Source organism: Vanessa cardui, chromosome 9 (genome assembly GCF_905220365.1).
Source record: "Vanessa cardui chromosome 9, ilVanCard2.1, whole genome shotgun sequence".
Classification (NCBI taxonomy): Eukaryota; Metazoa; Arthropoda; class Insecta; order Lepidoptera; family Nymphalidae; genus Vanessa; species Vanessa cardui.
In genome coordinates, this window is record NC_061131.1 from 5,078,711 (window position 1) to 5,094,881 (window position 16,171).

The 16,171-nt window shown below is 29.4% G+C and overlaps 2 protein-coding genes across 3 annotated transcripts in view; one reads left to right on the forward strand and one right to left on the reverse strand.

Moving 5' to 3' along the window:
* Positions 1-6,991, forward strand: part of LOC124532632 (corticotropin-releasing factor-binding protein) — a 41,260-nt gene extending 34,269 nt beyond the window's left edge. The window contains exon 7 of the mRNA XM_047107655.1: positions 6,184-6,991. Coding sequence (XP_046963611.1) covers positions 6,184-6,335 — 152 coding nt within the window. The 3' untranslated portion in view covers positions 6,336-6,991. The remainder of the gene's footprint in view (positions 1-6,183) is intronic.
* Positions 6,992-9,763: 2,772 nt separating this feature from the next.
* Positions 9,764-16,171, reverse strand: part of LOC124532279 (acetylcholinesterase-like) — a 76,892-nt gene continuing 70,484 nt past the window's right edge. For both annotated transcript variants that reach the window (XM_047107099.1, XM_047107097.1), the window contains exon 7: positions 9,764-15,320. In XM_047107099.1, the coding sequence (XP_046963055.1) occupies positions 15,208-15,320 (113 nt within the window). In that variant the 3' untranslated portion in view covers positions 9,764-15,207. The remainder of the gene's footprint in view (positions 15,321-16,171) is intronic.

Below are 16,171 nucleotides of genomic sequence, written 5' to 3' on the forward strand. Positions count from 1 at the left end.
TTAATGTTAAGGAATTTAATGTTCCACTGCTGGAAGAAGTCCTCCCCTCCTTTTTGGGGAGAACATTCAAAGATTTAATACACAAAATGTTAGAAATACTACTTCATGCTAATACATTTTTATTATAATTATAAATTTAATAAACTCATATTTTGTTAGTGTATCCAATTTCATAAAAGTGTAATCGATTTTAGAACGTCATTGGTATGGCTGTAAAAAATAATACAAGATGTTTTCCCGCGCAAACGGGTTATAAAAAAAAACAAACGAGAGTTGCGCATGGAACGTCACTTGGAGATTTTTTTTTAATTTTTTTTTTAACTTAAGGGCAATAATATTTTGTAATAAAAAAACAAATAATGAATATTCATTCTACTGATGTATTAATTACAAGAAATAACGAATTATTTTTGTATTTTTCTAATTTTGAATTTAATCGAAGTAAGATTCAAACTCAAACTCAAACTCAAATAACTTTATTCAATATAGAAGCATTAATTACACTTTCTTATTGATGGTCAATTGAAACACTACCACCGGTTCGGAAAAGAAAACACCCTGACCTGAGAAGAACCGGCAAAAGAAACTACATAACATATATTAAATAAACAATTTAATATGAGATGAAATAGCAAGAAGGCGATCGTTTCATTCCCAAGATGTGCTATCGATCATAAACTCATTAACTCATTAATTCTAAACTGATATCACCATTTTCTATGTGAATTCTCTAAATCGAATTAACAGTGGAATAAAATTGAAACTGTCTAACTGTTAATTCAGGGCGACCGAATTCTTTAGACAATATTGTCAGATGTAATAGGCGTTTTACCGCTCCAGTTCACTAATAAAGTCCACATACCTTTTAACCCAATAACAAGAATGTTCATCCACACTGGAAAGGTTCATAGAAATAAATTTAATTACCTTGCATCTACAACTATGACGCCAATTTAATAAGTCACAGCATATAGTGCAAAATATTATTTTTTATTATATTATATTTTATCTATCTTATCTAGACAATATAAGACGTAGAATAGATAATTCTGTTATTAATGTTTACATAACTTCAATTGAATCGATTTTGATAAAACTCGTCAAGTTGATAGTAATTTCATTAAATAGTATAAAACAAAGTCGCTTACCACTGCCTGTGCCTATGCGTTCTTAGAGAGGAAGGTTTTTTTTATAAAACATAGACAATATAGTAAAGTAACACAGATATTAGAAGTTAACAATGTGATGTCATAACTTTGCACCCGGGCGAATCCGGGGCGGGTCGCTAGTTACATAAAAGTCTGTATTGCAAAAGACAATGAAAAACGCACCAAGTACTATCTTGAATGTCTTCTACTAGTTCTTAGAAATGTTTGCTAAATATTTTTTATTTACTATTTACCTCAGTTTTACACATAGAAAATTATCACTACAAAAAAACTGAATATCTATATATATAAATAAAATAGCTAACTTATATTTATTCTCCTTTGTCTATCGGTTTGTCCATTCCAATCAAAATGGGTAACAAATATACTTAACATTCTTATATTATAACAAAATTTACAGCGCATGAAATCACGAGGCCCAACTACTAATCAAATAATTTGGTATTGATTTGATTTTAATTATGTTAACGAGAATACGCTTTACTTTTGATGACTGGTAAACTAATTTATAAATGTTTGTTTAAATAAATTATGAATTTGTGAGGAATTGTCATCACGTATATGCAATATCGCAATGTGCGCTCGTTATCCCTTTTGCGTGAGTGTGTGAATTTGTTGCGAACTAAGATTATAAAATACTTATAAATATAATATTATATATTTACACACCACACACGCACACACACAAGAACACACACGCGCGCGTTCTGAAAAACAAAGTAAGTCTTGAAAAATTTCTTTCTTGCCATCGAAAAAATGACACAGCAACGCAACATCTGCTTACGAATTCACGGCAGGCGTTTCAATAATTTCCGATAAGTATTGTAAGTCAAATAATCCATTACTTACAAACGAATGTCACGTACATTTTTTTAAATAGATTATATTTAAAAAAAAGTTTAGTTTTGCAAAGTGCCTTAAATTTTAATAATGTGATTATTATTACCTATTACGTTATGTTTAAATAAACTTGTAAATCTAAAACCCGAATTATATTAGATCCATATTGGATATCTTTTATTAAGAAGAAAAATGAAACCATATACAAAACAATATTATTTACTGGCGACATTCGAAATCTTACCAACAGCTGTTCTCATTCATAAACTTACTATATTAAAAATATGGACAAAGAAATCCGTTATATTTTTCTGTATTCAGATTCTTGAACATCTTGATCTTATATTTCAATTATTATTCCTTTTACCCGAACCGATATTAACGTAGTTTTGACAAGCCTGTCACGAAGTTATAATGACACGAAATGTGTGAAAAGGCTCAATTTAATGGTAAAAAGGATCATAAAAGAATATCTAAGTGTATAAGTAGGCAACTAGGCAATGGCTTAAAAGTGATTCCATTCATCTGCTCCAATGCTAGTTTGAAAATTTCTTTTGACGCCTCAGATTATAAAACAAAAGACATATGGTGCGCAAATAATATTAAAGAGAAGGAAAAGTGGCTACAAAGTACAATACGACATAATTTAGATGTAGCTTCGCAAAATTCGTAAAACCAATCACATCCGAATTAAGTACGCTATCCCAAATTATCAATATTTATTTCATATGTGAATGTGATTTTTACCCAAACGTAATAACTGCAATCTTCATATGACCATATATATTCGTCAATTTGATAAGCCGATTTACATGCACTTGCTTTCTCGGGTGAACTGACGCGAGAATCTATAGCGACGAATAGCGTCGAATGGCGCGATAAGGAGCTATTTCTATTGGTTGTATAAACCGGCAGTAATCGATTTTATTGAATTTGCCTATGCTACATCTAAGTTGTGTACTATACGAAAAAAAGGCAGATTTTAGTTAATACGGCAAAAGTACTTTCATTTTAATTATTATTAATTGACGCATTAACACATTTTTTTAAAATGATTACATAGAAAGCTATTAATAGGTGCATAAACTCTTAATTTTGCATTCGCTTTTGTGTATAAATATTTCCCCGCGATGCTTTCTTTTAATGCTAGGTAGTAATATTTGGAAACTCTGATAAGATAAGTCATACACACAAATTACGACTCTAAAATAAATTCTAAGTTCTTTATTAAAAATAACTATATAAATTTCCAATAGCTATATAATTCTGTCCTTTGTTCGAACTATTTTTATAAATGGAGTTCTTAGAAAAAACGCTTCATTTACGCATTTTTAAATATTATATTGACTGTCTTAAAATATATGATTGATCCAACGTAAAGATGAAAGAATGGAGAAAAGCTGTTCGAATTTCCTCTTGAATCTAATGAGATGTGTATTTTAATAATAATACACTAATTTAGAAGACACTTATATATAAGACTTAGATATAAAAAAATAAAGAAACAACATTAATTCCACTCATATTCTTAAATTAAATAATGTGTTTTATTTACGCTCGTAGCATTAACTCGCTTAATTTGCCTTAAATGCATCAAAATGTCCATTTTATGTCGAGTTAATATAAAATTTAATTCAGGAATTTTGTAATGAAGACAACAAGTCTGCACAGAGTTGTAAAAGTTCAAAGGATAAGAGGCAATTAATATAATTTCAGTGAAACATAAAATAGAAACAATATTTTATTATATTTGTCAAACTTCAAGTTGCCTCTAAAAGCTTGCAAATTGAATCAACTCGAATAAGATTAGAACTCGTTGTGCATAATAATTGCACGTCGTTATTGACAAGTCGCGTCTTGACTAAAATCGGTTGATGTTATTTGAATAAATTTTGTTCAACAATACATTTTTAAATGTTTAAATTTTTTTTAGGAAAAACTCACCATTATAATTGATTTGATAGAAAAGAAAAGATAAATGAAACTTAATAAATAAATTATCATTCAATATCATTAAGTCATGTTTGATTGGTGACAGATTTGTTTGATTCATATCATTAGATTATATTATGAATCAAAAATCTATAATGTATATAAATAAAATCTGTAATTTATCAAAATAAATCTATTAACATGAAACGCTTTAAACTTATAATTATGCTATATCAATTAATAATATTAACTACTCATAAATTAAAGGAAATTAATTTCGTCTATCTGCCTGTGACTATTTCACGGTTGAATTTAACTCGATGAAATTTGCAATGAAGCAAGTTTGATCCAGAAGGTAGGACATGTGTGACTTTATGTTTAACATATATTTACTTATATACTAATTGTTTTATAATTCATACATCATGCTATTCCACAAGAACTCATCTCGTATCTCACTCCTGAAATGTTGACAACCGAATTACGTCAAATCAAATCAAAATAAACTTTATTCCAGTAGGCTTTTACAAGCACTTTTGAATCGTCATTTAACAATTTAGTGAAGCTACCACGGGTACGGACAGTAGATTCTACCGAGAAGAACCAGCAAACTCAATAGTTACTCTTTTTTAACATTTAAAAAATACAAAGTCATGTTAGTTTATTTAAATTAATATATCCTGCTTGGAAGTCAACAGATATTAACTCCACGCTTTTTTATCATCTATAAAATCTTGTATCGAATAATATGTTTTCTCTACCAATGTATTTTTTACAAACGATTTGAATTTACGAAACCGCAAAGTTTAAAATGTCTGCGGATAAGACATTTCAATACGTTTGTTTTAAAATGATCGTTATTAAAGTTATATTCTAATATGACTGACTGTTTTGTGATGAGTATCGAATTTGCTATTACGGAATACCCACTGGTAATCTCTTGAAATGAGGTGACGATGAAAATGAATGCATTCGAAATTTGATTTGAAGCGTTAAATTCGCAATACTAGAACACAATGAGAATGGTATGCGTGGAAATGATTTTCAAACGGTTTTCTATTATACAAACATTCACACAAACTCTGTACCGGATACTTATGATACGATTGGAATCCAATGCAATGAAACGAAGAGGAAATGAAGATTTAATTATTTACTTATACTCCGTAGTATGATTCAAAAATATATTCGGTATGATTGATGACTGTCGTAGTTGTCGCCGATACAAGATTATCTAGTTGTTGTTGCTGTTGCTGTTGACTTCCAAGCAGTTTTATTAATCTAAATAATTGTATTTAACTAACATGACTTTGTATTTTTAAATGTTAAAAAAGAGTAACTACTGATTCTTGGCGGTAGAATCTACTTTCCGAACCGGTGGTATCTTCACTTAATTGTATAATGATCAGTTCTTCTCGGTATCTACTTTCCGAACCGGTGGTAGCTTCACTTAATTGTATAATGACGATTCAAAAGTGCTTGTAAAAGCCTATTGGAATAAAGTTTATTTTGATTTGATTTGTGAAAAATATTATAATTCATTTATTTTTATAATTTAATTAAATATTATTTTATTTTAAGGGGATGCAAACGCTTATCTATTGTAAAGTTGTAGTAAGCAACTGTTTGATGCGGGTAGAGGACGTTAAAATTTATTGGAACCATTAACGGGTTACTCGATAACCAGAAACAATTGGTTACAGATATAAAATAACCATTCAATAAATACAGGAAACGAACGTCAACCATATTAATCTATTATTAAAATATGTGTTGAAATTTAAAATAGTCTAACAAACCCTATGATTTATAAAATAAAAAAAAAAATAACACGAATGACTAACCTATACTTTTCAGTTCTTTATTTATTTATAATTGAACACAATTACCTTATATAATTATTAATAATAATTGAACATAATTAGTAAGTATGTATGTTAGAACAGTAAATACCACGACCGATACAAACAGACTCGACCAACAGACAACCGAACATTAAACCCGTTACTAAGCGCTCTGTCGTACTTTTGTGATTCCGCTCGGTTCTGGGTGAGGAGAGGGTAGTTCTTGTAAGAATAGTTTAATTAGATTTTAATGCAATTTATAAAAATATTTAAGCGTCGAAATCGAAATAATATTTTTATCTCAACGCGCCATGTCATTTCAGCAGCGACCTTCGAAAGCCCTTTGAATATTTATCAAATTATAAACCATTCATTGAAATATTTTTATTTTGTTTCAGCTCATCGTCCCATGCTGATCGCTTGCGAAGATACGGTTATACGACTCGTATCCAGCGGACGATATCAAAATTCAATTACCCTGGCATTTTCACCTCTTCCCCTGGAACACTACGAACATGCTGATTTAATCTGCGGTATCAATGAAATTTAAATAGATTTATTACCTTGGACATCGATTTGCGGCTCTGACGATTCGACAGATGTTCTTGGCTTTTAATTTGTTCCATAGAATTAATGTCTAAGTACGATGAGTATTATTTGTCGATAAAGTTTTATAGGTATTAGACTTGTAACGACAATTTCGATTTACTAAGCTGTATGTTTATTGACCTTCTTGATTTAAAAAAAAAAACATAATGTCATAAACGTCATTATAAAAGTCGTAAAAATATTAAACCAGACTTTGTTGTTGAATTTGATTTATTTAAAATTAGAACACGCCATGTATATGCTAATAATAAATTTATAAATAATTTCGACTGTATCGATTTATGTTGCCGATTATTTTAATCAATAATAAATCGATTATTTTCGAAAAAAATAAATGTTACAAGTGTAGTTGATATCTTAAGCTTAATATGTATGTAAACGTTTTAAAGTAACTTTCAAAGTAGGGATAGTATAACAAGAAATAAATGTTTACTCATATAATGTACTTCAGAAGTAAATGTAGAAGCTGTATCTAGTCAATCGGTAAAAACGGGTTACTTCCCAACCGCCAAATAAATAAGGTAGTTTATATCAAAGTAATTGTTTAGTTTTAACTTTTAAACATATATTTATGAAATTATTATGTTTCGAATGAGATTTGTTTTTTATTTTATCCCATCCACTATTTCAATACATTCTACCCATTTTAAAGGAGTCTTTATTATATAAAGCTCAATTATTATTTATCACTGTAATAATAGGAATTTACATTGTTTAAACTAAACCAAAAAATAAGTTTATTATATTATATTATCATCATCATCATAAATAAAAATAGTGTACTTAATTATTTTTATAGTATACAATTTATATAATGCTTTTAACATCATTAGTTGATTATATCATTCTACAGTAAAGTAATCCGTTTACATCATCATTTTTGAAATACAAAATTAGAATATTTTGCAATGCCTGACAACTAAACCTATGTTACATAAAACTGATAACAGAAGGTATTAGTACATTGACGTACGTACTCGTCACGTCTTATATATAAAATTTATCTTCAGGTAAATTAATAAAAAAAAAACTATACACCGGATCATCAGAGGCAGTGGTGGCGTAAGGTGTGGGCGGTGTGGGCCACCACTGATCAGAGGGGCTTTTAAAATAAGTTGGCTGTTTTCTTACACTGTGGGCGTAATAATGGCGGAATATCAGAAATAAAGATGCGTTGTAATTATTCAGTTCACTATTATTTAATTTCCCAGTACAATTACACAAAGTATAAAACGATTAGGTTGATTTAATTAGATTGAGAGACAATAGATTAGAAAGTGTCTGCCTCGAGCGACGGTGACAAGTTGAATGAATCAGCTGTCAGCATATTTTCGACACACTACCCTATGCGGGACTACTCTCTCTTAACATACATTTTCGATTAAAAATAAACAATTTGTCATATATTACTACAAGTTATAAAAATGGAGTGTGAGTGTCTGTTTGCAATATTAAACTAACCGCTTTTTCTAAATGCTCATCAAAACAACATTTTTAGACTATTTGTCTGTGTAATAATCTCTGGAACGATGAGACCGTTGTTTTTTTAAATATTGGACAACATACATTACTCTGATCCCAATGTAAGTAGCTAAAGCACTTGTCTTATGGAAAATCAGAAATAACGACGGTGCCACAAACACCCAGGTCCAAGACGACATAGATGAATAATAAATCTTCTACATCGACTCGGCCGGAAATCGAACCCGGGACCTCAGAGTGGCTTACCCATGAAAACCGGTGTATACATCACTCGACCACGGAGATCGTCGTGACGGGACTTTCATTGGCAGAAAGGTGACGTAATACGAAGAAGCTTAGGCTACTTTTATTTCAGAATTTTATAAAAAGTCACGCTGCAATGTCCAAATACTCTCCATTAGGCGTATCCCTCGCGCATGACACCACTTTGCCGTCATTTCGGGTGCCTCCCAACGACTTAATATAACAAAAGCTGCCCAATACAGAATTAATGAGCTATAGTCAAATCTGAGAACTTAACAATAACGTGTTAAATTTAAACGCGCATGAAGTCGTGGGTAGGTACAGATAGTAAATAATGATATTCTTGCTGGCTTTTTTTAGATAAAACCTACATACTCGTTGTATATTAGACAGTCTTTAAATAGTTCTATCACATATTATGTGACATCAATTACTAACTGAATTTAATCTTTTAATTGGTGGTAGGGCTTTGTGCAAGCCCTCCTTGATAGGTACCACCCACTCCTCAGATATTCTACCGCTAAACAACAGTACGCAGTATTGTTCTATTCCGGTTTGAAGGATGAGTGAGCCAGTGTAACTACAAGACACAACATAGCATCTTAGTTCCTAAGGTTAGTGGCGCATTGACGATGTAAGGAATGGTTAATATTTGTTACAGCGCCATTGTCTATGGATGATGGTGACCACTTACCACCAGGTGGCCCATATGCTCGTCCGCCAACCTATTCCATAAAAATAAAAATAAATCGCATTTTTTGCCTTATGGTAACTCTAACGACTATTTTATAGCTTATGACTGCTGTAGAATCCGATGTCATATGCTTCCTTGCTGGGATATAGAAATAAAAAAAATCTATAGTCGAGAACCCTGTTGTTAATAACCCGTCTCTGTGCTTATCACCTTATATTTAATTATAATCACATTTACAAGTGACATAAATTTTTTGTTTAATTTTGAGAGTCGAGATGGCCCAGTGGTTAGAACGCGTGCATCTTAACCGATGATTGAGGACTCAAACCCAGGCAAGCATCGCTGATTCATGTGCTTAATTTGTCTTTATAATTCATCTCGTGCTCAACGGTGAAGGAAAACATCTTGAAGGAAGCCTGCATGTTACAAATTTCATAAAAATTCTGCCACATGTGTATTCCACCAACCCGCATTGGAACAGCGTGGTGGAAGATGTTCCAAACCTTCTCCTCAAAGGGAGAGGAGGCCTTTAGCCCAGCAGTGGGAATTTACAGGCTGTTGTTGTTGTAAAATTTTACTTGCCAGTGAAGTAAAAAGTGGTCCATGAAGTACAAGTGCGACATTTAGCATGACGTGGTATATTCTCTATATTAATATTATAAATGTGAAAGTAACTCTGTCTGTCTGTCTGTCACGACCAACTCGCTGAACCGATTTTTTGATGAAATTTTGTATGAAGCAAACTTTAACTCCAAGAAATGACATAGGCTACTTTTTTGTCTAACACATGACAACCAACACCTTAAAACAGAAAAGAAGTTGAAAAGAACAGCAATAACAACGTACAACATTAAAATATACTTATGGCTTTCGAAGCTAAGAAACAAACATTGGTATTATAAAGGATTTTTTTTATAAATGTTAAAAATAATTGTAAAATGAAACTACAATTTTAATTAAAATTTATTGAATAATTGTCTGAATAAAGATATGTTATTTGATATTTAAAGCAAACCATTATAACTATAATCTAAAATATTCAGATAAAAATATTTGCTTTTCTACGGTGAAGTTTATCATCAGAACAATGTACAGTGATCTACAAATAAGACAGAAGTGACATTTCGGAATCACTCGCAGCTTGACCAATCACGAGTCACCTCTTAGAGATTATTAAGTAGTTATTATTATATACTTCGCTGCTATTGGTGGATATGATGATGATATGAAATTGCCAAAAATTCTTACAATACGTGCAAGCGTACAAACGATGTTTTCCTTTACTAGAGGCTCTCAGATAATTTTTGAAAATAGAACACACAAATTATGTAATCATTACTGGCACATTCGTATTCCAAATCGCAATGATCGATTAATTTAGGTATATAAGTAAAATTCATTTTGACTCTACCCTGCTTTTGTTATACAGATACAATAGTGTTTGTTTTTTTTTTAATAAATGAATTGATTGATGAACATTTCCAGTAAGAATTATTCCAAATAAAATAATACTTTTCCAACGTTATTTGTAGATCGCTGTACATAACGTACAATAATATCGGATTTTATTTTATTCATTTTAAATGTTCTAATAAATAAATATAGATGATTATTTTTAACAGATATATCTAAAGCGTAGCACACAATATTGAAATCCAAAATTATTAACAGATATTGTCAATGTCATTTGCATTTCAGTTTTAATAGGTATTTTATATGAGTAAGTGCACACCTATATGTATACATTACATAGCACCTAATTTTTAAGCAATACCTACCAGATTTCGAAACAGTAAACTTGAATTTTATAACATTCGAAATTATATTAATATAATAATACTACGGATGATAGAATTACAGTTCATTTCTGAATGAATAATAAAACAGCTGATTATTAGACATTTCTGAAACTTTATATAATATGTAGCGTAATTTAACCGGATATTTTTTTTATTGTTTTACATATTCATATTTATAATTATTAATAAAACCGTTAGTTTACTGTGTTGTTCATAGATGGCGTTATTGTTCTTTTTAATCGCGCTATAATTAGCTTAGGTTTTTTTTTTAATTACATCGTTATTCTTGTAATAAAAGCATCGAGTGTAATAGATCATCAGTCAGTGAAGCTTATTCAATTAAAAATTTAAGTAAAAGTGTCATAACTCGTTACAAGTACACGATGATAATTATTTTATACATTAACTGTTAAAAATTACTAAACAACAACAACTATATGTTTCATATAAACTATAAAACAAAATATAGCGTCGTGAAGAAAGTTTGACATGGCAAACTTCTGCCAAAGGTTTCTTGTTCATTAGAAATTAATATTGAATACAGATATACTAAGTAATGTTATATAATGAAAACGCCAAAATATTATAAAAAAATCTTATCAAAATATGAAAATGAAAAAGACAAATAATTATATCCTCTTCTAAATTCAAGGTAACCACCATACAAAAAGTATTGATCTTTCTTTTGTCATAATTCTATCAGCCGTAGTACCATAGTATAAATAATATATATTTACAATTATATTTAAAAATAAAGAAGGTTCTATATTAGATATAACAAGTTTACAATAACATTAACTTAACGTTGGAAAATATAACGAAATTCTCTCTACACATTCTGTCATTATACAAATAGTTCTTAAACATTCAGTATTATTTGATTTATAAGGTCTGTGCATGTTTAAAAATAAAAAAGTAACGGAATGTTTTTATCAAACTGATTTCCATATATAATTTCATGAGTACAAAATTAACGTTAAAAGAAACGTTAATTTGACATGTTATTATATCAATGTCATAGTGTTTTGAATGTATCGTTATATTTATGATACGTATATAATGTAATGACAGTCTTTTCCGTCGCATTCCTTTTCACCATCGCTTATCAAATTCCATATAAATACATCACTTGGTAAAGTAATTATACAATTTTTAATATTTTTGAATCTCAAATAAAAAAAATACAAATCAACACAATGTATTTCAACAGCGTTACTATATCATAAATATATTTGAATAACGTTATTATTATTATTATTTTTTTAATTATTATACCATTGTTGTATGAACAGTATTCATTTAATACATGCGATTCATCGTTTTTCATTTCCTGACAATATAAGTATAAACGTACAATCGTATTTAAAAATTACACAGATAATACACAAATATTACATATCCGAAATACAGTAAAACTTTTCTATGAAAACGGGAAATAAATGAGATTAAAACATCTTAATTAGAACTTTACTTTTACTTTTAAAACATCTTGATTTTAGATTTCAATCATTATCATGCGAAGTAAATAGGTTCACGAAATGTTACATTTCACAGCTCTAAAATTTATATAGAAAAAATACATAAGTTAATATTATACTGTTGTTAATAAAACAATGTATAATTATGATATAGCAACGTCGTTGAGTCCATATTCATAAAAGTGACAGTTTATTTTTTTTAAAGAATGTTAGCAATGTCCAAAATTAATTAAGAAATTACTAATATTCCTATATAACTCATTTAAGCTTATCACTTGTGTTAAGAGTAGATACGACAATAAACCGTAAATGAAAGTGTATAGGGGTCAGAATCGAGTGACCTTCACATCGCTAGGTAGCCGTAAACCACGGAGCTATTGGCGTTTAAAAAGTTTCAAGTTCTAGATTGCAATTACAGTTTTATTCGTAAGCCGATCTAACACAATATCAAACATCAATTCTTGCGTAACACATAAAAGCTTACACAAATTACATATAAACGTTTAATCTCTAACAAATATTACTCCTTCTAATTAACTACACATTTAATTACCGAGGATTATGTTTCGAATAACTAAGAAGGATTATCTGAACTCTTACATATACTATGTTTAATTGATACAACAGTAAACTATGAATGTAATAATTAAAAAAATATATATCATAATCAAAATAAATATGTCATATGAAATAAGGTTTTATTTCAATGATCAAATAAGTCATAATATTATATGAATTTTTTAATATCTACAACATCCTTAATATTTTTTTTTTATATTTAAAATTTATATAATATACTAAAATATATCTAAATTTTACACTGAAGTGGAAATACCACTAAAATCGTGTGCAAACATAATTATTTAATGAACAATATCAACATAGTATTATAATAACATATAATACAAACGATTTAAAAATATAATACGAGTTTCTAATCAAAATCACATTTAATCTAACAGATATATTTCTTAAAATATCAACGAAGATTAATTATAATTATTATTCACAACTTTAATAATATTTAGGATGACAATTATTTTAATGCTGGTTAGAGACGCAGATTTAGTTTTAGGCCCGAATAAAATAAAACTAACGACGTTTTAAAACTGTTTTAATTTTGTTAATTTTTAATTATTATTAAAACAAATTATTATTATTATAACATTTAAATGCGTTCATTGAAAAACAACGAACTATGTAGCCACGGCTAGAACTCATACTTGTTTTTTTTTTCAAGGGGCACACAATATGGCATTATTATTTTCAGCATTCTCTTGAAAAGAGTTTCTATATATATGTGATGTATTTGTTATTTATTTTTGTCAATGAATATTTTTAAATGATCGATCGCTGTTCCATTCAAAGCATGCAAAATGTAATCGCCTAGAAAATTCTAAAATCTATTTTTCTAATGATTCCGGTTATCGCTAAACATTATATTTCATTTATCACTTTACATCTTATTTTTAACTAATTAAAGCTATCCCATACAACTTCTCAAATTGTGCTTAATTCGACGAAAAAGCAAGATAGTGCGTCATTTATCTGAACTGTGTGTAAATTGAGAAGGATAACGTCCCTTGAAGTATCTATTTAGTGTTGGACAGATGCCTGTGTAAATTAACACTACGTGCTTATAAATTCTTATTCATAACAATTTAGTGTATACTAAAGTGATCACTACCATATATTAACTAACAGCGACATTTATTACGAATACAGTTGAATAAATTGATGGAAATACTAATTTTGAGCGCACATTAAAGATTTTTTTCTATCCACCTATAGTTTAGACGTTGTCGAGCGATATTTCCGTATTGAATCACATTTGGAAACCGACTAAACTGTATGAAATGACCAATGTGCGGTTTGGTTAAATGGCACAATTCATTTGTGTGTAAAACCATTCGTATAATATATATAATACATATTAAAATCGTTCAAGTTTAATTGACAACCACATATAAATATTTATTTACGCTAATGTTTTTTTTTTCATTTTACAAATACCATGTTTAAAATTTTTATTAAATTCATAAGATGATTTCATTTTAAAGCATTGTCATGCTGTTTACGTCACTCTGACGGAATATTACTTTCAATGCCATGATTGAGTTTTATTAAAAAAAAAAGTTGTAATTTAATAATAAGGTATAAATAATATTCTATATATAATATTCTTGGGAATATAAATATTTTATTTTTATAAATAATACCACGATAAGATACAATTAGATTCTTATACATCTCTGTTACTACATACACTAACTTGCACAGCATTGCCGTTTTTTAATTATATTGATATTAATTTACCACGTGATTTAGTATAGTATAACGATTACTAAGGTACTATATATACGTCCCGTTATTGGTACATAGAAAAGTTTTTATAATATTTAAAAGTCGGGATATCGCGTCCTAAATGTAAGAAGGGTTATTTACAAAATATAGTATTATTTGTATGAAGTCATAAGAATTGGATTTCATAAGATACTCAAGTGGTACGAGCCGATAGCGTCCTAAATAGTAAATATATTGTTAAAAATTCGTCTCACATCGTACACACTTCTATACATATAATATAAAATTCTAAAATTTCGCTCTAATTTAGATATGTATTGTTTGCTGTTAAAGCAGAGGCACACATTGATATGTATTGTGATAGCTTCAATGTTATGTCAAAGCCGAGCAACGCTTCAACGATTAAAGCCGGTGTGTAAACATTATTTATTTTACTAATAAAACTAACACACACTTAACCGGTCTCTTAAATATTCGACCAAGAACTAAACATACATCCAAAGATCTACAAATCTACTAGGTAGAGGAACATCGTGAAAACTAATCACATAAGCGGCTACTCCATTCCCTTATATAAATACAGATATTATAAAATTATCGATTTTTATTACTTACAATTAAATATTAGCCTGTTTCAACTGGACCGAGGGAGGAAAATAAAATTAACAGTACAGAAAATTAAATAAATTTTTGCAAAATTGTTTTGAGAATGTCAATTGTTTTGATAAGAGATAACTTAATTCTAAGCGATAGAATGTGATTTCCAATGTTTGCTTTTAAATGACGTTTTACATTAACGTGCGATACATTGATTTATAGAGCCACCGTCGTCGCCAGTGCAGTGAGCAGGATGATGGGTAGCGTGGTACCAGCGACGCTCGAATACGGCCCGGTGACGGCACCATCACATGGAACGTGTTCCAATTCTGAAAATAGAATACGATTTTCTTAGGGAATAATTACATCAAAATCAAAGCATCATAGTGCATAGATTATAAAAGCGTTTTTAATTGATCACGTTAAAGTATTGAATACATTCCGAGCTAGTTGTATCTTTACATTTATTAAAGATACAACTAGCTCGGAATCTTCAAGAAATTTAGTATTTACTCTTTTCCACACGTACAAATATTACTTTTTCACATGCGTATGTTCATTAAAGACGATTAAATTAATATTTAATCTCACACTGTACACCAAAACATATGTTAATATTACATATTCAAATATTTTTTAGATTATTATACTATAGTATAAGAAGTAAATCGATATCTGCCTATAAAAGAGAAATTAAATAAATTTAAGCCTAAATATAATCACTATTTGATTGAAGTTGAAAGTTTAAACCATAAGAATGTTGTACTTAAATAAAAACCCATACACTCAGAGGTCGATTCAATGTTATTTAAAATTTAAGTTTCGAACTGGTTTAGCGAAGAATCGAAATTGTGCGTTTTTACTTAACATCGCAGACAGTAATTTCGGCACCGCAAAAACTCGATCGTACTGACAATTTTATGTCCTCGACCGGTTCTGCGCCTTTAAAGAATTAATATTAACTCTTGAAGAGACGACCTTTTATATTGTTAATGTGGTAAGTCTAACATTGACAGGACTCTTTCCATAATATTGTCTTGAATTTTCGCGATTACACATTGAAATAAAACTAGTTATAACGGATTTGAATCGCGTATATTAATTATTTTTGGCATCCCGACGTTTCGAGCACTTTACAGCGTTCGTGGTCACGGGTCACTCTTTCCGCCTATATTAGGAT